Here is a 20491-nt window from a genome sequence, read left to right on the forward strand (position 1 = left end):
GATATGTGGAAACAGTTATTGGGTGAATGATGTAGTTTGTCCGTATTTCATCTTAACAGTGTCTGCAGCTGTGGTCAGAAATTATTCATCACAGAATATTTTGGGCTTTTAATGATTTCTCTAAACTGCCCCCCCTTGGAATAATTGTACAACAAACAAATGATTTAATGAACTGGTTGCACAACTTTGGATAGTCTCTATTCCACCAAGGATCAAAAGCTTGCAGACATGTTAACGTATGTACACACTCACTTCCATCCTTTAACAAGTGGTGCTGAAGATTTTATATTGTGTTTCAACTTGACAACGCCAAAGCCTATTAACTTCTCATTAGGGACTGCGATTGACTACAACTGGCAGTTTCTCTTTGTCAGCATAAAATGAATTTTTTGACACAAATAACCAAGGAACACAGTGAAGACCAGAGAAGGAGAATTGCAATATAATCAAATTCCACTGAAAATAAGTTTTTCACAAGACAAAGCAAAGCTATAAATATGAATAAGATTAGCCCTTATTTTTTATTGTTCCCATATTTATGATACTGCCTTTGAGAGGCAGCTGACAGTTAGAAAAAGTAGACTTACATCTGCAAAGCTTTGTGTGGAACCAATGCAGCATCATGTTGGACAGACATGAGAAGCACACAGAAAATTTAACAAATGAGGGGGGGAATGTTTAGCAGAGTGGAAACAGGTGAGTAGGGTCCAGGTAGGTTGATGGTTCAGGCAGTAAGCAGGTGGCTGTAGCGGGAGTGCTAGTTCCAAACAGAGAGGAAGATGTGAAAAAAAAACCCAGACTAAATAAATAAAATCAAAAAGTCCATGAAACAAAATGCAAATCAAGACAGTTCCCATTTTAAAATAATAATGTATATTTCAAAACAGTAGCTCCATGGTGTAGTAGTTTACACAGTCACCTAATAAAGTGAATGATCCCTAGTTTAATCCTGGGAGAAGACACAAAACCCTTTGGGGTTGCTTCAGGACGGGCATCTGGTGTAAAAAATCTGCCAGATAAAACATGTGGATCTACCTGTTGTGGTGAGCCCTGATGAATAAGGGAGCAGCCAAAAGCAGTTTCTTTATTTTATGTAGTTTTCAATGTTGGACCAATTTATCTGAATGTAACATCCAGAAATGCATACACTATTATATATTGTACATATATTTATTAGTTTCACGTTGGCCATTCTTGTATTTTGCTCGTTTGTGTTGTTGTGTTTGCACATCTCTGTTGCTTGTGGGGCTCGCACACAAGAATTTCACTCGCATGTGCTGTGCCAGTGTGCCTGCACAAGTGATGTGACAATAAAAAGTGATTTGATTTGATTTGATAACTGGCCGGTTACATAAAAAATACAACCCATACGAGCAAAGTGTTTAGATGCACAGAAACATCTGACAGCTCATTCCAGCAGATGCGTAGCACTGACCCAAGTTTACTTCTTGGTGCTCAAAAGTCTGTGAAAAATGTAGAACAGCAACAACAGTCCACCATGTGGAGGTTTTTATCGCTGCCGCATGCCTCTCATATCTCCACAGAAAATGACCTTAGTGTTCAAACCTTCCTTGGAGCTCCTGATAGGGAAAAAAAAGAGGGTGGGAAGTACCCAGAACAGATATACAGTATTTTCGGGTGCTAATCTGATGCTGGTGAAAAAAATAAACAAAAGCTCATGAAGATACGTTAAGCTATTTTAGCAGTTCTGTGTCAAAAAAAACTCTCTGTGTTATTTATGTGTCTTTTTATAACAATTTATCATCTATTTAACCCTCATTTGTGTTTGACCAAAGATGTTGGTCTTCAGGATAACGGTTGTGTGTCGGAGATACGATGTGCAAATAAACTCCTGTTGCCATGGCATGCTAAGCAGAATATAAATTTGATATACAATTTTAGCATCTGTTGCATATTTACCCTGTGGTCATGGCCTTGCAGAGCCCCTTGGGTTCTTGTCTTTCTCTTTTGCAGGACTCGTGTTTTCCAAAGACCAGCCTGTGTCTCAGTTTCTCATCCTCCCATTATCAGATGGCCTGTGTTTCCCTCTTTTATTTAATACTCAAATTATGAGAATTTGTATCTAAAATTAGGAGTAAGGAACGTTTGAGTAGCCTTTATTCTCTGCTGGTGTTATCTGTAACTTATCTGAGCAATTTCATCTGTAAAAATATCAAACGTAAACAGTAACTTGAACTATTTCCTATGCCTGAATCTTTTTTCCAGCAATAAAAATTTTAGACAATCGTATCCTTCCAACTTTGGTACAATTATGTTTGACGTAATGTTATTCAAATATAGTTTTCTTTATTGTATACCTTAACAAATCATACTAAGCTAGAGTTGCTAAGATAAAGCAAGGGGACAACATCAGAGCCAAATGATTAGACTGTATAGCACACGGGCACAAATGACGTCAAGCAGTCAGTGGTTTGCCCCAGCCGCTGCATGCTAGGACACTATGACTACACAAAGTACATTACCGCTAAAGAGTAAACGTGCTTGTAATCACAGTTAGATAATTCTTTGTGCTTGGTTTAGAAAAAAGGGATATCTGCCTATATGGATTAAACCATCCTGCCACTCCTTACCCATTCGGAGGTATAGTACTCCTATTTTTTTCTCCATTTACTTCCTGATGAAATAAAATTTCATCAAACTTCTACAGAGAAACGGCTTCAAAGAACATCCGAAACAATGTGTCCACTTGTGGACACATTCCAAGCCTTCACAGCAGCTCTTTATCTGATTAGGGATTAAAGCCACAAAAACACATTTTCAATTGGTTTCACACATATACACCCCTACAAGTGAACTTCATGTGACCTTGCCTCAGAATTCCTCTTCTGTTGGTGGTTTCATTCATCTACCCTCTGTGAGGGAAATGGTTACAATCACAGAGAGGGCTTGGTTTTCTTCTTTTTTGCCACTTTTTTTCCCCGGTCAGACCAACTCAAGTCAATGCACGCAATGCATACAGTCAGAAATCCCATTCTTTTTTTTTCTGTTTTTTTGGTGAGCGTGTGGGGTTACGAGGTTCGGGGGACTTGGAGGCCCATCTTTGTATGGTATGCCAGCTGGAGAGATTTGGATCCTATCAAAATTGATCAAAAGTTTAATTCTGATATTGAACATAGCTTGTGTCTTAAAATGTTAGTTGAAAAAAAAGAATATTTTGGAGAATAGCTACTCCCATCAGTTTGTTTGATGCTGATTCCTGTGATTTGGTTGTTGATGCTTTTGTTTTTCAAATTCAGAAATAAAAAGTAAAACATGTATTTTAGAAGCTACAAACTAGATTGCTCAGGAACTTTAATATGACGCTATTTGAAATCCATGATGGTATTTTAATCGTGCCATCTGACACAACAAAAATGCAGTTAGTAATAAACACCTAGTCACTACAAACAATATCCTTTTGCAGAACTGAGAAAACAATTTCAATAAGGAGAGATCAATAGAAAGAATGAACATGATTTTTTGATGAACAGAAATTAGATAGAGGTGTTTGGCGGTTAGACTGTTCGTCTCAGTGGAATGAAACCCCAACTGTGAAAGCAGGACCTCTGGGAGCCTAAGCCAAAGATTAAAAAAAGTAAAATCTTAACAATACCCATGATGGGTGTGACAGGGGATTTCTTTAAATCACCCCATAGTTCTTCAGCTAAGACACCTGAGTTAGAAAACACAAACACTGCAGTTGTCTTTTACTTGCGAGGGCAGTCATAGACGCACGACCTGCGACCTGCGTCTCATCACTGTCTGCGTTCCTTATTTATACTTTTCTGTGCGTGTGTGTGTGCGTGCGCGCGCGCGTGTGTGTGTGCGTGCGCGCGCGTGTGTGTGTGCGTGCGTGTGTGTGCGTGTGTGTGTGTGCGTGTGTGTGCGTGTGTGTGTGTGTGTGTGTGTGTGTACAAAAATAACAACATCACTCAGAGCAACAGGTTTTTCCCTTTTCTACATCTAACTGTTCTCTGAAAACAGGAAGCGGTTAGTAGCTGAATAAGTTCATTACAAAAGTTATTAGGTGAAAAGTCACGTAGACATGTAGATTGCTTAGTGATCAATAAAAAGCACATTTCATGGAGCTGATCACATTATATAAAAACTATTTTCCTTTGACAGGGTGTATGCAAATATCTGACCAACACTGTAAATGCCTTCCTGCCTCGTGATTGGCTAATTTAATATTAGCCAATCAGTCTACATGTAGGTGTAGTTTTTCCCAAGTGAATGGTGAGTAGGGATGGGAATTGAAAACTGGTTCCCTACAGAAACCGTTAACAGTATTTCAATTCCTTGGAATTGTTAGTCTGCTTGCTTATCAATTAGTTTCACTTGCACTTGTGCTACTACAGCTGATTTCAGTGCGTGTTGCAGGAGGGATAGAGTGGCACAGTCTATAGCATGGATATGGATGTTACTTTTATTATTATTGCACAGAATGACAAAAGTGCAATGTTAAAGTGGAAACTGCATCCAGGAAAGAAAAAACAGCATTATGCAACTAACACAACTTTGGCTCTTTGAAAGCATCTAGGCTGATAACACGAAAGTATTTTAACAAGTATTATAATGAATTACTTTTGCCTCTGAGTAACTAAGTAACATACTGCATTACTTTTAAGAAAAGTGTGTAATATGTGTCATACATTACTTGGGGTCATTACTGTTTGAGCGATGACCCCAACACTGATCGCAATAATATGGTGAAATACTGCAAACTAGTGCTGTCAGTGCTAATCTCATTAAAATGGCGCTAACGCGTTGACGCCGTGCAGCCCCATGCACGGGGCGATTCGTGCTAACTTGCTAACGAGATTTGCCACGTTAATGCGGTTATGGCTTTAACATCATTTTAACGAGATTAACGCTGACAGCACTACCCCAAACATGTGAAAACATTTAACCACACAGCATGCAATTAATTAACTGCAGAATGTAATGTCTTTAATATGCTCCTTAGCTGCTTTACTCTCAAAGCAGATCCAGTGAGAATAAATAAGGAATCAAACTGATACCTGCTAATTGCTAATTTCTTATCATTTCACATCTCTACTGGTGAGTGTATTTTTCACATAACTATGAATCTAAGTATTCTAAATGTGCAAAGCACCCATTTACTCACTACATCACATTGTGGTGACTGACTGTTAGTGAAATACTACTACAGTGAAGAAAATATTTTCACCCTCCAACTCCCAATGCCCAAACCAGCGCTAACTGTGTGTATCTGTGTTGAGTGTGTGCTAACAATGTGTTTAGTGGCAGTCTGTCAGCAGCTGGTTAAGTTTGTGTCTGTAGGATAAATAAAGGTTGGTCAGTCAATAAAAAACAGCAGTTTGACATTTTAATAGCCTGCCTCAGTTACCATGATGGAAGACTCTGTGCAGTCAGTTGTGGTGATAAATTGGTCATGACTCATGACTGACTTTTAAGATCAAAGTATCATTTGCTTAAACACACACCACCTCACATTGACTGTTAAAAAAAACATTTTCTAACACATTTAGTTGTTTAGTTGTTGATAGTGACAGATTCATGTTGTGCAGTTTACAAAGGAATTAAACCCATTTACTTTGCACATTCCTGATAAAAGCAGCACCTGTGAGGAACAGCAAACTTTCCACTCTGCCATTTCTTTGATGGCCTTTCTTTTGAGTAAAAGTTTACAGCGTTCCTTAGCTTTGAGAGTCAGGAAATGCGTGCAATGAAGCATTTCTGAAACAGATCAAAATACCATTTTTCTTTTTGCTAAACATGCAGACCCTTTTATGGTCGCTCACCTAATTGTTTTTTGGACTCTAATACCTGGTACTCTGCATACTTCAGTGAGTTGTTTATATGTTTTTTGAGCTCGCTCCTCTATAAAACATATTTTCCCCATTATCAAATGACATTCCAGATTTTTTTTTCTTTTATATATGATGGAGAGCTACACAGCACTGCCTACCAGGAGTAGGCATGAAGCAGGGAAACCTAATATCAGTGCATTTGTTTAGACTTGATCATTTTAGTAACACAAGGGAATATTTTTCTATTAAATATTTTAATGTAAATATAGCTAGCATACTTCCAGTATAGTAGTTTTTCCTTTCAAATTCTACTTAATAGGATCTTTTTCTGTAATCTTTTCTGGTTCTCATACTTTATTTTTATTTTTGGGATCCATTCGGTCTTAGTATAATTATGCTAATACATAATCTTAATGAATTGGATAAACGGAGGAGAATGCATAGTTGGCTATATGGTAACTAAAAAGAAATGCATGTAACTAAGCCGTCTACAAAATTCAGATCTAAAATAGAGGGGACAGGGAAGTTTGGGGGAAATATTCTATACCCATCATATACCTTCTAGTTTTTCATTTTATTTTACAATAGCTTTTAAAACCTGTTTGTTTACTTTAAGCCTAGCATTTTGGGTGTTTAAGTCCAATTTATTGACAATGCTCATCTTATCCCACTTTGGAAAGCAGTAAACCAAGATCAACAACGGCACACCCTCACTCTCATCCTTTGTTACATTTGAACAATATCTCATTCAAGGTGTCTGTGCAGCAGAACTCCAAAGTACAAAGTAAAACTCAAATTCGGCTTTGTTGCAAACTCTAAAAAACAATACAAAGATAAGTAAGCCAGGAGCAAAAACCAGAAACCTTCACTTTTTATAGAAAACACAGAACTAGGACAGACACAACTAAGAGGGAGAACTCAACAAAGGTCAAGGAAAGACTGAGACAATATATACATACACCAGATAATTAGAAAGATAGGAAACGCAAGAGAATACAGCTGAATGGAGTTAAGCTAAGAGACAAGAGGAAGCAAAACAAGACAAGGGACTATCAGAATTAGTAACAAAGGACGTAACAAACACTTCTTTGTTACTTCCTTTGTTACTTATTTATTTACTACGAAAAAGGAAGTAACAAACACTGAGACGAGAACCAAGACACATGAACTTAATACAGAGACGGGAGATAAACATGAAGACATGATTGACTGGGGAGACAGAGAAAGGGAACACAAAAGATAATAACTAAAAATGACATAATTTAATGAAAATCACAGACTGGAAACAAAGGGAAACTAACAAAAAACTAGAACCTGTGACCTGGAAATATAGATAATAAAAATCAGAGATACTAGGAATATAGCACACACAAAGAGAACAAAACCAAAACTCAGTCACAATTAAAAGCTAGGGAGTCAAGATGTGTTTTCAGATGGGATTTTAAAATGTCAAGGGTTTGGAGAGATCCTAATTTAAATGGGCAGACTGTTCCATAGTGTAGTCACAGCAATCACAATGGCCCATTCTCCTCTGTGTTTAGCTTAAAACCAAAACTCACCATAACCTAGAATGAATCTAAAGACCTGACAGCATCCTTGTTACATGTCATCAGTAGTTGTTCAACATATTAGTCCACTAGATGCATTAACACAACCTACAGGACAGGGGCAGCTTGTTATAGTGTCTCACTTCAAAATTCTATGGAAAACTCAGGCTGTTATCATAAAAAGCTAATGCTATTGTCTAATAAAATTATCTAATAAAATTATTGCTACTGCTAATTTCCTTAACTTAGTGTTTTTGCAGCAGAAAGTTAACACATGAAAAACGATCTGCTTTTTAGAGGCTACTCTGTTTCATCTTATTATGTTTCACATTTCATGTTTCATATTTTTATCAAATATTGTGCCCAACATTCTGAAAACACAGTAAACAATCCAATAAACCTTTTGGTTCTTTTAAAAGTTCTTTGGGTTGAAAAGCAGCTTTAGTCAGCAGATTTTCTCTTGACAGCAAAGGTTTACTAGTTGTTGTTGCAACACTGTGACAGCACCATCGTGCTTTGTGTGCCTTCAGGAAAAGTTTGTTGCCATCTGGGAGTTTTTCTCAATAGTGATGTCAGAATTGAAATGGCACAGAGGACCCCTTCAGCAGACAGATGAAGCACACAGTAGACAGTAAATTCTCTAAAACCAGTATATTCAAGGCGTATAATTTCAAGTAATTTAATTAGAGGCTGTTTTACAGTTCACCATGTATGTGTACATAGTGGGACACTAACTAACACCCTGCTGAACATGTTTAGAACAAATAAATCTCAAATCAAGACTAAACTTACCATCATCAGTGCAAACACGGGCAGAGCTTCAGACACCAATTCTTCTTACTTGATGTCTGTCTTCTTCTAATTTCACCACAAGCCACAGTTTACTCTGTCCAACTCTGTAAAAAGGCTGTGGTCTGAAAACATCTTAATGTGGAAGCCTGACAGTCAATCGAGGGATTGCAGTATTGCTAAATGTGTGCAGAGGGAAACGAATTAAAACCTTGTATCTCCAAAGAGTCATCTCTACTGGACCTCAAGAAAAACAAATTCTATTTTTACAGACTGAAAGCTTTTGTTTTTAACATTTCAGTGGTTTGTCTATTCCAAAGACTTGGGTTGACATTTCCCATCATAACACCATAAGGTTTTAATGAGAACCATAAAAACAGTCTGCTCTGTGCTGGACTAAAGCAGATTCTAGAATCCCAAAATTATTTGTTTTCATAGTTCGGTCACATCACTGATTTTATTTTGTCAAACTAACAGTCCAAGTCTAAATAATTTGTATGACTCTTGATTCATTGTAAACATTATATTGATTGGTTGATGCCATTAGAGAAAATCTGTTATTAAATTAAAATTAAAAGCAGTGGCATAGAATAGGAGGTAGCTGAGGAGGTAGGGCAGGTCACCTACTAATTGGAAGGTTGGTGGTTCAATCCCTGGTTGCTCTGGTCTGCATGTCAAATATCCTTGGGCAAGATACTTGTCACGGCGGGGTGCGCCGATGTGTGTGGAAACAGGACCCAGAAGCAGATGATGACGAGGAATTGTAATGATTAACAGAAAGGTGAACCTTTAATGCGATGACGGCAGGGAAATGAACCAAGAGACCAAAAACAAACAGGCAAAACACTAAGAAACAAAATACTAAATGGTACTGAGACCAAAACCTAAACTATGACTGTGGTGGAAAAATAATAAACAAAGACCATGACTAAGACTGTGACCCTGGTGAGATAAACAGACGAACCGACAATGGCATGAAGAAAACAAAAGGCTTAAATACAGACATGAGGTGATCAGGGGAAGTGGGGACACATGGGGGAACAGCTGACAGACATAAACCTAATGACAGGACCAGGAGAGAAAGCTAAATACAATGAACAAAGAACACATGACATAGTCAAAATAAAACAGGAAATACTAAAACATGACAACACAACTTAACAGACCTAATACGTGATGAATAATTACAAAACCCCAAAACATAGAAAACCAAGAACAATAACTGCCTAAACTAAAGGAAAATAGGAAATAACACAAAACTGATCACATAACAAAATGAGACAAATAGAAAGAAAACTCAGAGTGCTGGGTTGGAGACCCAGCCTGTGACAGAGCCCCCCCCTCAAGGGCGGATTCCAGACGCCCGAAAACACCCAGAAAACAAAACCACAACAACCCACCAAGGGCGGGCGGCGGGGGCCCAGGACGGAGGGCCAGAAACAAGGCCACAAAAAACAAAGAAACGAAAACACACAGAGCAAACACAACAATGGCACAAAAAGTCCGAGACCCGACTTCAGGAGGGCGACCATGAACCCGGCAGAACAGGAGCGAATGGCGAAGCGGTTCAGGTGGCCGCCCCGGAGGCCGACAACAAAACAAAAGACAGTTCAAAAGTTCAGGAGGCCGACCAGGAGGCCAACGATCCAGCAGTCCAAAATCCATGAGCTCAGGGGGCCGACCCGGAGGCCAACGGTCCAAGAGCCCAGAAAACAGTTCAGGAGGCCGGCCAGGTAGAAGGCACCGGTGGCGACGGAGCAGATCAGGAGGCCGACCGGGCGGGAGGCAGCGACGGCGACCGAGCAGGTCAGGAGGCCGGCCGGGCGGGAGGCACTGGTGGCGTAGCAGTCCAGGGGGCCGTCCATGACGGCGGCGTAGTTCAGAGGGCTGTCCACGACGGCAACGACGTCCAGTCATCGGCCGGACAGAACGTGCAGGACGAGCAGGCCGGACAGGATGTGCAGACCGGACCGGACGTGCAGGACGAGCAGGCCGGACAGGACGAGCAGGCCGGACGGGACGAGCAGGCCGGACGGGACGAGCAGGCCGGACGGGACGAGCAGGAGCAGACGAAGCTGAACACTCGGAGGCCGGACCAGGCGGAGCTGCAGAGGCTGAGGCCGGACCAGGCGGAGCTGCAGAGGCTGAGGCCGGACCAGGCGGAGCTGCAGAGGCTGAGGCCGGACCCGACGAGGATGAAGACTCTGACGAAGCTGGACCAGACGAGGATGAAGACTCTGACGAAGCTGGACCAGACGACGATGAAGACTCGGACGAAGCTGGACCAGACGACGATGAAGACTCGGACGAAGCTGGACCAGACGAGGATGAAGACTCTGACGAAGCTGGACCAGACGAGGATGAAGACTCGGATGAAGCTGGACCAGGTGACGACGAGGCGGCCGCAGGTGGCGGCTGAACGGTCCCCTCGGACCCTCCAGCTGACGAGGCATGAGGCTGGACGGGCTCCTCGGGCCCTCCAGCTGACGAGGCAGGTTGCTTTTCAAGTTGCAGCAACACACAGTCTATAGTGGGTGAAATGAGTTCGTATGAGTTCTCAGACTGAGGTGTGGCAGAACCAGGTGAGGCGTCGTCCTCAGGCTGAGGCGTAGAAGCAGCAAGCAGTAGCGCAGCAGGTGGTGGTCCTGCAGGCGGCGGCACGGGAGCCGCAGGAGGTGGCGCTGCAGCCACAGGTGGTGAAGCAGAAGGTGGCCAGACGGGCTCCTCAGGCCCTCCAGCTGACGAGGCGTGAGGCTGGACGGGCTCCTCGGGCCCGCCAGCTGACGAGGCGTGAGGCTGGACGGGCTCCTCGGGCCCGCCAGCTGACGAGGCGTGAGGCTGGACGGGCTCCTCGGGCCCGCCAGCTGACGAGGCGTGAGGCTGGACGGGCTCCTCGGGCCCGCCAGCTGACGTGGCGTGAGGCTGGACGGGCTCCTCGGGCCCGCCAGCTGACGTGGCGTGAGGCTGGACGGGTTCTCCTGAACCTCCAGCAGCCGAAACATGAGGCTGGCTGGGTTCTCCTGAACCTCCAGCAGACGAAACATGAGGCTGGCTGGGTTCTCCTGAACCTCCAGCAGACGAAACATGAGGCTGGCTGGGTTCTCCTGAACCTCCAGCAGACGAAACATGAGGCTGGCTGGGTTCTCCTGAACCTCCAGCAGACGAAACATGAAGCTGGCTGGGTTCTCCTGAACCTCCAGCAGACGAAACATGAAGCTGGCTGGGTTCTCCTGAACCTCCAGCAAACGAAACATGAGGCCGGACGGGCTCCCCGGGCCCTCCGACTGACACTGAAATTGGCTGCACCAGCTGTACCTCCGTCTCCAAACCGGCCTGGATAGCAGTCCCACAGCAGCTTAGCTGAGCCTGATGGCTAGCTTTTCCAGGGCAAACAGTCTCTGTATAGCCGGGCTCATTAACCGGAAAAGTAGTGTCAGTTTCCATAACCTCCGGAGAAAAAACATGAGGTGCCAAGATATAGTCACTCACTTGTGTTTGTGTAATGGAGCGTCGGCGGCGCGCACGCCGCTTTTTCTTAGGAGTGGAAGACGGCGGTGAAATAGGTGGAAGTCCCTGGTAACTCCGAGGTCCCCCGAGAGCCAGTCGAGTTCCCCGGAAAGAGTGCTCGTGCTCCGGAATGAGCCACGGCTTCCACCGGAGCTCCTCCTCCAATAGAGCGCAGTATATCGACTGACGCTCGTCGTGATCTAAATCAACGGTGTCCAGCGCTTCCTCGCGCTGGACCGTGGCAGGAGTATGGCGAGACTGTGATGAGGGCGTGGAAACTGGTGAGCTGAGAGGTGGTGACGCTGTGGCGAATCTCAGCGAACCGACACGAACACACTCAGGTTCCGGAGGCAGCAATGGAGATGACTGATTGTGGGGTTGTTGTGACTGGTGGGTGCTGGAAGCCATTTCCTGACTCGACAGTGCCTGGGCCTGCAGCATCTCCTTTATCCTGGTAAAGGCAGCAACTATGGCAGGTGAGTCCGGGAGCTGGAGAAGGCGGGGATCCCTCTCCATAATAGCTTCAGCAACGCTAATCATTACCTGCTTGCTCTTTAAATCGGGCGCTGTAAGGATGCGGTCGAGGATCACTTGGATCCGAGCAGTCTCCTCCAGACACTCGGTGAGAGCAGCATCCGCTGGGTCCATACTGGTCGGTTCGTTCTGTCACGGCGGGGTGCGCCGATGTGTGTGGAAACAGGACCCAGAAGCAGATGATGACGAGGAATTGTAATGATTAACAGAAAGGTGAACCTTTAATGCGATGACGGCAGGGAAATGAACCAAGAGACCAAAAACAAACAGGCAAAACACTAAGAAACAAAATACTAAATGGTACTGAGACCAAAACCTAAACTATGACTGTGGTGGAAAAATAATAAACAAAGACCATGACTAAGACTGTGACCCTGGTGAGATAAACAGACGAACCGACAATGGCATGAAGAAAACAAAAGGCTTAAATACAGACATGAGGTGATCAGGGGAAGTGGGGACACATGGGGGAACAGCTGACAGACATAAACCTAATGACAGGACCAGGAGAGAAAGCTAAATACAATGAACAAAGAACACATGACATAGTCAAAATAAAACAGGAAATACTAAAACATGACAACACAACTTAACAGACCTAATACGTGATGAATAATTACAAAACCCCAAAACATAGAAAACCAAGAACAATAACTGCCTAAACTAAAGGAAAATAGGAAATAACACAAAACTGATCACATAACAAAATGAGACAAATAGAAAGAAAACTCAGAGTGCTGGGTTGGAGACCCAGCCTGTGACAATACTAACCCCAGGTTGTTCTCCAGTGTGTTCACTGGAGCATAAACATGTGTGAGTTAGATAAAAGGTATATGGAGGTGTGAATGCAGCAGGTTGTATAAAGTGCTCAGGTGGAATAGAAAAGCTCTATATGAGAACCAAATTCTAAAAAGGAAATTGTTTAAATACAGCTGAATCCTTGCAAACTATTTTACTATCATGGCTACTCGCATTCATTTTAAACATTTTCAATTCACTTTTTCATCAAATCACAATTACAGTTCTCTCAAGGCTATTTATATTATAAGATAAATACCCTACAATAATACAGAGAAAATTCCAACAATTAGCTGACCCCCTTTGAGCGAGCACTTGATGACAAAGGGATGGAAAAACCTTCTTTTAATGGGAAGAAGCCTCTTGTCGAACCAGGCTCAGGGAGAACCGGGTGAAGAGAGAGAGAGACGGGACAAATACACATCTGTGGTTTTAAGGAGGTTCTGAATTTAGTATCTTACTAGTCTTAAGATTTGGATCTGTTAGCTGCCAGTACATTTAAACATGTAACCTTTCACTGATGGGTTCTTAGATCGTCCAAACTGCTGGAAAAAGCTCCGTCTCAGAGACATAAAGTTGTTTATCAGTGGTAGGCAGTATGAGGATTTAAAAATATTTTTAATATGTAATTCTTTCCCATAAGAAATTTGCCAGTGAGCAATGGGGTTCATCCACTGGTGCCAGCAACAAATCCAAATCACCATAACTGTTTTCTTTTCTAGACTGTAAAAAAACAAAAAGATTTTCTCTGCTACATAAATCTGTATCTTTGATCTAGTAATTAAGGCTGCTGTGAGTCAGTCTTTAAATCAGCTTCAGTTTAAAAGACAATTAGTCTAAATAGAGACATGACATGAAACATTAAGGTTGTTCTTAATAAACAGGATGAAAAAAAAAACAGAACAAACAAAAGGGAATAGCATGCAACATGTGAGTCAAAGCCACAACACTGCCGGCCATGCAGTGGGATTTTTTTGTTTCTTTTTTAGAAGGGCTTAATATTGTGAAATATAAATGTGTATTAAATAAAATAAGCCATTCTTTCTAGTCTACATCTAGAAAACAAATGAATAATTTTTATGGTGACAGTGTCTCTTAATGTCATATTATTATAACATTTTACACCAATAATTAGAAAAAGGGAAGCATGTTTTGAAAGACTGGATAATGTTTTTTATTAGTATGATGTGTAAGTTGCAAAACATGTTGATGCCAAACATATTAGCAACTAGTGCAGTAATTTTGACCAGGGCTGACTTGCTGTTAAAACATCCTAAAATCCAAATGGTGGATTCTATATTTTATATTAAGTTAAAAACCTACCAAATCAGACAGACTAACAAAAATGGGTGTAGTGATGTATTTTGTCATATATTTGTATAATCAAAACAAATTCCCAGCGACTGAGGTTTGGGGTCCACCAAAGAGATGAATTTGCCCTGCTCTTGCCCACTTACCTGACTACTTACCCAAACAGGCACAACGAATCAATTGCCAAAACGTGGCAGGCTATAATCACATTTTAGAGTCTTAGCTCTGCTGTTTCCAGCTGCTTTTTTTTTTCAAGGTGGTCAAATTAAGTTTACTGACTTTGCCATAGAAAACAAAGCTGCCCAGTACTTGCACAAAAATAAATAAACAGGGATAATAAAAAAAAAGAGACTGAACAACAATAGACTGAGCCAGGAGGAGGAGGCTAAAGATCAAGCTGGAAATATGGAACCACTTAGGGCTGAGAGTGCAGCCTTAAAGGGTTAAAGATGGTTGTGGGATAAGTGGAGCTCGTTTATCGCAAATTTGACAGTGGTAGTTAAATGTAGAGTTTTCCCTCCAATCTGCCAGTCTGAGGAAGCAGACAAGCCTCTCTGCTTTCTTCACCACCTATCCGTCTCTCTCCTGTGCTCTTCTTTGTTGTCTATGGCTGCCTGTCTCATCATCTCAGCCCTAAATCATCTCTGCGAAACAGGACAAAGAGAAAAAGGATTTTTTTCCTTGTGTTTCCTCTCTTCTCTCACGTCAGCACTCATTCTTATTTCTGCTTTGGTCCCTCACGTTTATCTTCTTCCCTTCATCTCCATCCACCCCTACGTCTTTTAAACCCTGAGTCTTTGCCCCTTTCTATTCTCGTTTCTTTCTGTGCCTCACAGTGGAACTATATTTTCAACTGAAACCCTGGAGTCTTTGCAGATGTCCGCAACCCGGCGCTGAAACGGGTGCTTACCAGCAGCCCAGATGCATTTGCCACTCCTTGTGATGTCTTTGTTATGTGAAGTGATCAGGATGGGGTCCGGCATCATGCAGAAGCAAAGTGGTGAGTACACCATGAAAAGACCACAAAGAGGCTGTTAGCATGATAGCATTACAACAGCAATTACAGCAGTTTCAATTTTTTCCCACTTTCTTAACAAATGAACTTATGTTCCACATGTACAACAAAACAGGAACCAACTGGAGATACTTGTGCATTATTTTAAAAACGTAACGATACAGACAAACGATACAAATATATATTTATTCATCATCATCATCATCATCATCATCATTATCATTTAGGACATGCTTACACTAGAGAGCAGGTGTCATTAAAGAAGCTTAGGTTGATGCAGTTCTTGTTTACACAGCTCTCATATAACTTTATCATCATCATAATGATATTTATCTGGTCTAATTAAATCACCTAACACAGAAAGATCCATTTTTATGTTAATTACTCCAGAAACCCACAAAACAAGTATTTCAGAAACATTCTACAGAACTTATCGTACATAGATTATTTCTTTTAAATAAGAATCACTTTTTATTTCCACGAATTACTTTATTTCCTCGGTATTCAGTCTATAAACTAGCCTGTCTTTTCTTGTTAAACTCTGTACCAGCATATAGTCACAGTGTTTGGGAATTATCTCCAGATCCAGATTTGTCTCTAATCACTTTCTTATCCAATCCCTCTGAAAACAGTCCAGACCACAGCCACACAGGTCTGTGGTAACCCTCATGCTCACCGGTGTCTGGTATTTCCTAAGAAATCAGAGACTAATAGAGGGGGATCCGGTCTCAATTAGACCAACATTCTGGCTTGTAACATTTTTCTCTCTGCCCCCATCACCCACCTAGAGGTCAAGTGTTAAGATAATAATTATAGGGGCTTCATAAAGCCATCAGTTGCCACTAACACTCACTCAGGTTTATGCGCTTCCAATTCAGGTAGTGAAAAGGCAAATTGAAAGAACGAGAGATACATTTTCAAAATCTTAATTCTGTCATGTGCGTATGATAAACATGTGATGGCACTGGACGCACACAGATGGTAACATGACACATGAATAATTTATTATTTAGTCATCTTTATCATGTTTCACATTTAAAATTAAATCATTGCCACAAAATGGCTACTACTGTACAGCATATGTAAACAACTTCATGCAATTCCTAAAGTGGAATCTTTAATCCTCAATGTTTCCCAAATTAGGCAAGAACATTAACCAAACACATTAGAAGATAGCCTGTAAAATATGCAAGTTATAATGACTTATAAAAAGTCCTACTTAAAAAGTAATACATTATACGAGCTGAACATTGCATACTGGATGACATTTGATGCTAATACCTTAGAACAGGTTAATGTTGGATTGCATTTATAGGTCTAAAGGGTTAAATGCTAGCTGTTGGAATGACTGCTTGACCTGCTGTCAGCATTCATCTCTTTTTACCACGGAGATTTATGCTGTCATTTGATTTTTCCTTCCCGGGAGGAGGCACAAATTCCTCAGGGGTTGTGTCAGGAAAGGGAGGGCATCCCACGTAAAACTCTGTCAAATCAAACATGAGGAGCTACCAGCTGGGACGACCACTTGTGAATTAGGGAGCAGCAGAAAGTAGCTTAATTTTAATCTGTCTTTTCTCTTCATTCCTTGTTTGCTCTTTTTTCTCCTGCAATTATCCCTCACTCTATCAGTATTCATGTTTATGACCGACTGTAGTAAAAAAAAAAACACACTCAATGGGGGAAAAAACAACAGAAAATTGTAGAAAAATGCTTCCACCTACTCCTCTCACACACTCAAAAGACTTAATATGACAGCATAACAACTTGCAAAATAAGTAAGAACTGCACCATTATTATGAGACACATCATCCAAGTCTGTAATGTGCAATGAAGCAAAGTACCATTTAAGTTTGGATGACTTAAGCCTTTTTTGAGCAGCACACTGAGTTTTAGTCAAATCATTGCCTGTCTGCATCTACCAGGTCTGTCTGTATTACTCAAAGTAAAGACTTTGTGGGCACAGGTGTTAGAGAAGTTGTTTACCCAATGTTTTATATTTTATACTGTAGCAATGGCACTGGGAACTTTGAAAGTAGTTAGTACTTTTCTCACTGGCTACACATTTATGATTATACATTAAGGGGTGAGCCACGCATCTTAATTTTTTAATTCTGGTGTTTCTGGTCCGATTGTTACAGGTGTATAAAAATGAGCACCAAGTCTGCCTTTACAAATTGTTGCTAAAAAATGAGTTTGGTATTCTGATAGGATGCCATCATTGCAACAAGTCAGTTTATGAAATTTCTTCTCTCAGACTCTAAGTGGCATTATGGGAAAGTGGAAGCATTTAGGAACCACAGCAACCAACTCAGCCGTAAAGTGGCAGACCACGTAACGTTACAGAGCAGGCTTGCTGAAGGGAATGGTGCAGTAGCTGCAGAGGTCCAAACTTCTTTAAATGTGCATTAATAGCAGCACCACAAATATGCAAATACTATATAAAGCACAGACTTCTTTGATAGTTATTGGTCTGGTTTGCAACCCAAAACTCAAAGTCGCCCCCCCAGTAATGCATATCTTTAATCATTAATACAACAGAAATCAGTGAGTTACAGGAAAAAAATCATAACACATACAGTCGTTACGATTGGTAAAATAGTTGCAGAGACCAAAACTATTTGTCATGCTGTAAAGTTAAGCGTTTTAACATGGGAGTCTACAGGGAATGGCTCATTTTTTGGTACCAGCAGTACAGTTGGTGGAGGTTCTGCAAAGGCTTTATGTTTCACTTTCTAAGACTGCCACTTGGATGCTACTAGTGATCCATGTCTGTTCACCAACAATTTTGGCTAAATGATTTTGCCTTTTGGGAAAACATAAATAGGTAAAGAATAAAGTCAAAGAATTTTAAAGAGTCAAAATCTTTAAAAACGAGCCCCAGGAAATTGGGGGGGAGCATTATGTTTTAGAAAACTACTGAATCAATGCCCCTGTTCATCAAAGTGTGTGTAGCAGCATTAAACATGAAATCATCAGTCAATATTAAGCAATTGCTGCTACATCTGCAAGAAAAGTCTGACTAATTATTGAGCAACCTTCTTTGAAACAGCATAGAAGATGAAGAACATTGCATCATTGCACTGAAAACAGACAGTAATCAAAACAAGTATAACATATAAAGAGAAAAATCTACAGAGTCTCCTTATATTTCCCATTTATTATAGTTAACATAAAAACAATTAAAAACAAAGCTGCATCAGAAGACAAAACAGCCTATCAGGACCATCATGCAGAGCTCTAATGTCACATAAGGTAACAGTTTTATGCACTCAAATCAATAATGTTGTGCAAACACCTTATGAAGGTTTTACAGATCTCCAGGGGCTCCATAACAACATTTAAAGCTAGTAGAAAGTAGATGAAAATTTAACACAAGCTGGGAGATCAAGAGGTGAAAAAGATGTTAAATTGCAGCACATTTTTGACTCGGCTGCTGTCAAGTGTCTGGACATTGGGACATGACGGTAGCACCCCTACAGCTTGTGTTTTTTTAGTGTGCATCTCCACCTTTTTCTAGTTAATGTACACATTATGGAGCACTGTTGAAACATATCTGTTCCTGTTAAGAATATATTTTAAAATAGATGTGATCATTTTAACTTAAATATATAAACTTATAGCATAACCAGGATTTGTTTGTTTTTTGATTGGGTTTTTTAACTAGATTACATATACCATGTAAAGAAACACAACTTAGATTTTCATTATAGGGTTCATTGCATTTTTTTTAAAGTTCTTAACTTACACACAAATAAACAGCATCATATGTCAACTCAGCTGCAAGCTGAAATTTCAGACATCAGGAACAAACTGCTCATATGGATATGACAAGTTGGAGAACTTGTTAGCTTCAAAACCATTATACAATATTGTTTCCTTATTTTTCCTATTTAAACTTACTAATCTCAGTGATCGTTATGCCGTCACTTTCCTTAAATACTCCAGTTTTGTGAATTGTGTTTTAGGGTGTAAGCTCTTTCCAAAATGTTAACATCTTTCCCTGAAACCCCAACAGATCTTGTTACACCTGGTGCTTGTTAAAAACCCAGGGCAATCCCATACGAGGTCAAAGTTTAGCGTTTTACGCTACCTTAACCTGCCGCTCCTCTGTAAGTCCCTTAAGCCTGCAGATCGATAGCATATGTGTAGAGAACTGTTTTTCAGACAATGAGCTGAGAGCTCAGCGGGTCTCAAAACCCAAATGGATCACTGAGTTATTCTGGGGAAATCTGCTCTGTTCCACTCTGCACTGGAGTTGAAAACTCTGTCTTTGGAAATCTGTTATCTTTAGTAACTCTGCCAAGATCACTTGAAAACAAATCTTCAACACCAGAAATTTTAATTACCTCTTCAAAGGAGTAGAACCTATTACATTTGATTTAGTGTTTTATAAAAAGAAAAATTACCAAAGCACTATTGTCATGTAGGGCTAAAGATGTTTTCATAGGTGAAATATATATATGAAAACAGAATATATATTATATACATTTTGCATTCTGCTCAAATTTTGGTGAATGAAATTCCATTATTTTATTTATATGATGGTTAAGACAAGTTAACCTTATTTGCTAAATCCATGTAGCTTGTATATCTTTGCGATGCAATTATATTCAGTTCTCAACCAAAGTCACCTCGAGGCACTTGATACAATAATTAAGAGAAACGCCAAAAATGAGTCCCCTGTGAGCAAACATTAGGCGACTGTGGGAAGGAAAAACTCTTTTAGCAGGAACCTCATGCAGAACGTGTCATCTGCCACGACATGCTGAGGGTGATGGGAGGACCAAAGACACACAATGGAAGAGTGCCAGAGATTAATAATAACTAACGATAATAGTGTGAATGCATTAATTTAGCTCCACTATCTCATTCAGATATGGTGAGCTCTGTTTCTAAAAATTAAAGATGGTGACAGATACAATGATTAAATAGTGCCTTCAAAACAGCAGACTGCAAACAGGTGCTGGATCACTCTTCTTATAAAGTCTATGGTCATAAACGGACTATTGACAGACGTGAGAGGAACAGCTTATTTAACATTAATAGACTGATAGTTTGTCACAAAATGTCTTTTTATGGTATCAGGTGCAGTTAAAGATTTTATATGTATGAGAACATACATACGTACAAAAAAAATAATTTTAAACTTTTCATAATGTAGTCCACTTTTTAAATGTTTCTGAGCTTTTTAACTA

At 40.7% G+C, this 20491-nt stretch overlaps 2 protein-coding genes across 2 annotated transcripts in view; one reads left to right on the forward strand and one right to left on the reverse strand.

The window, feature by feature from the left end:
- Positions 1-1510: 1510 nt before the first annotated feature.
- On the reverse strand, positions 1511-12919 carry LOC147331046 (uncharacterized). Its single transcript, XM_086294086.1, has 2 exons — positions 9642-12919; positions 1511-1580 (listed from the first exon to the last, which is right to left on the reverse strand). The coding sequence occupies exons 1-2, from the start codon at positions 12284-12286 to the stop codon at positions 1511-1513; spliced, it is 2715 nt and encodes a 904-aa protein (XP_086150212.1). The 5' UTR covers positions 12287-12919.
- Positions 12920-14813: 1894 nt separating this feature from the next.
- The window catches only part of rspo4 (R-spondin 4), a 34748-nt gene continuing 29070 nt past the window's right edge, over positions 14814-20491 (forward strand). Inside the window, exon 1 of the mRNA XM_086293070.1 lies at positions 14814-15281. Coding sequence (XP_086149196.1) covers positions 15203-15281 — 79 coding nt within the window. The 5' untranslated portion in view covers positions 14814-15202. The remainder of the gene's footprint in view (positions 15282-20491) is intronic.

Source organism: Aulonocara sp. 'chitande type north' Nkhata Bay, linkage group LG5 (assembly GCF_057382095.1).
Source record: "Aulonocara sp. 'chitande type north' Nkhata Bay isolate Kocher_YH1m ecotype deep benthic linkage group LG5, A_spYH_male_GT1.1, whole genome shotgun sequence".
Lineage (NCBI taxonomy): Eukaryota > Metazoa > Chordata > Actinopteri > Cichliformes > Cichlidae > Aulonocara > Aulonocara sp. 'chitande type north' Nkhata Bay.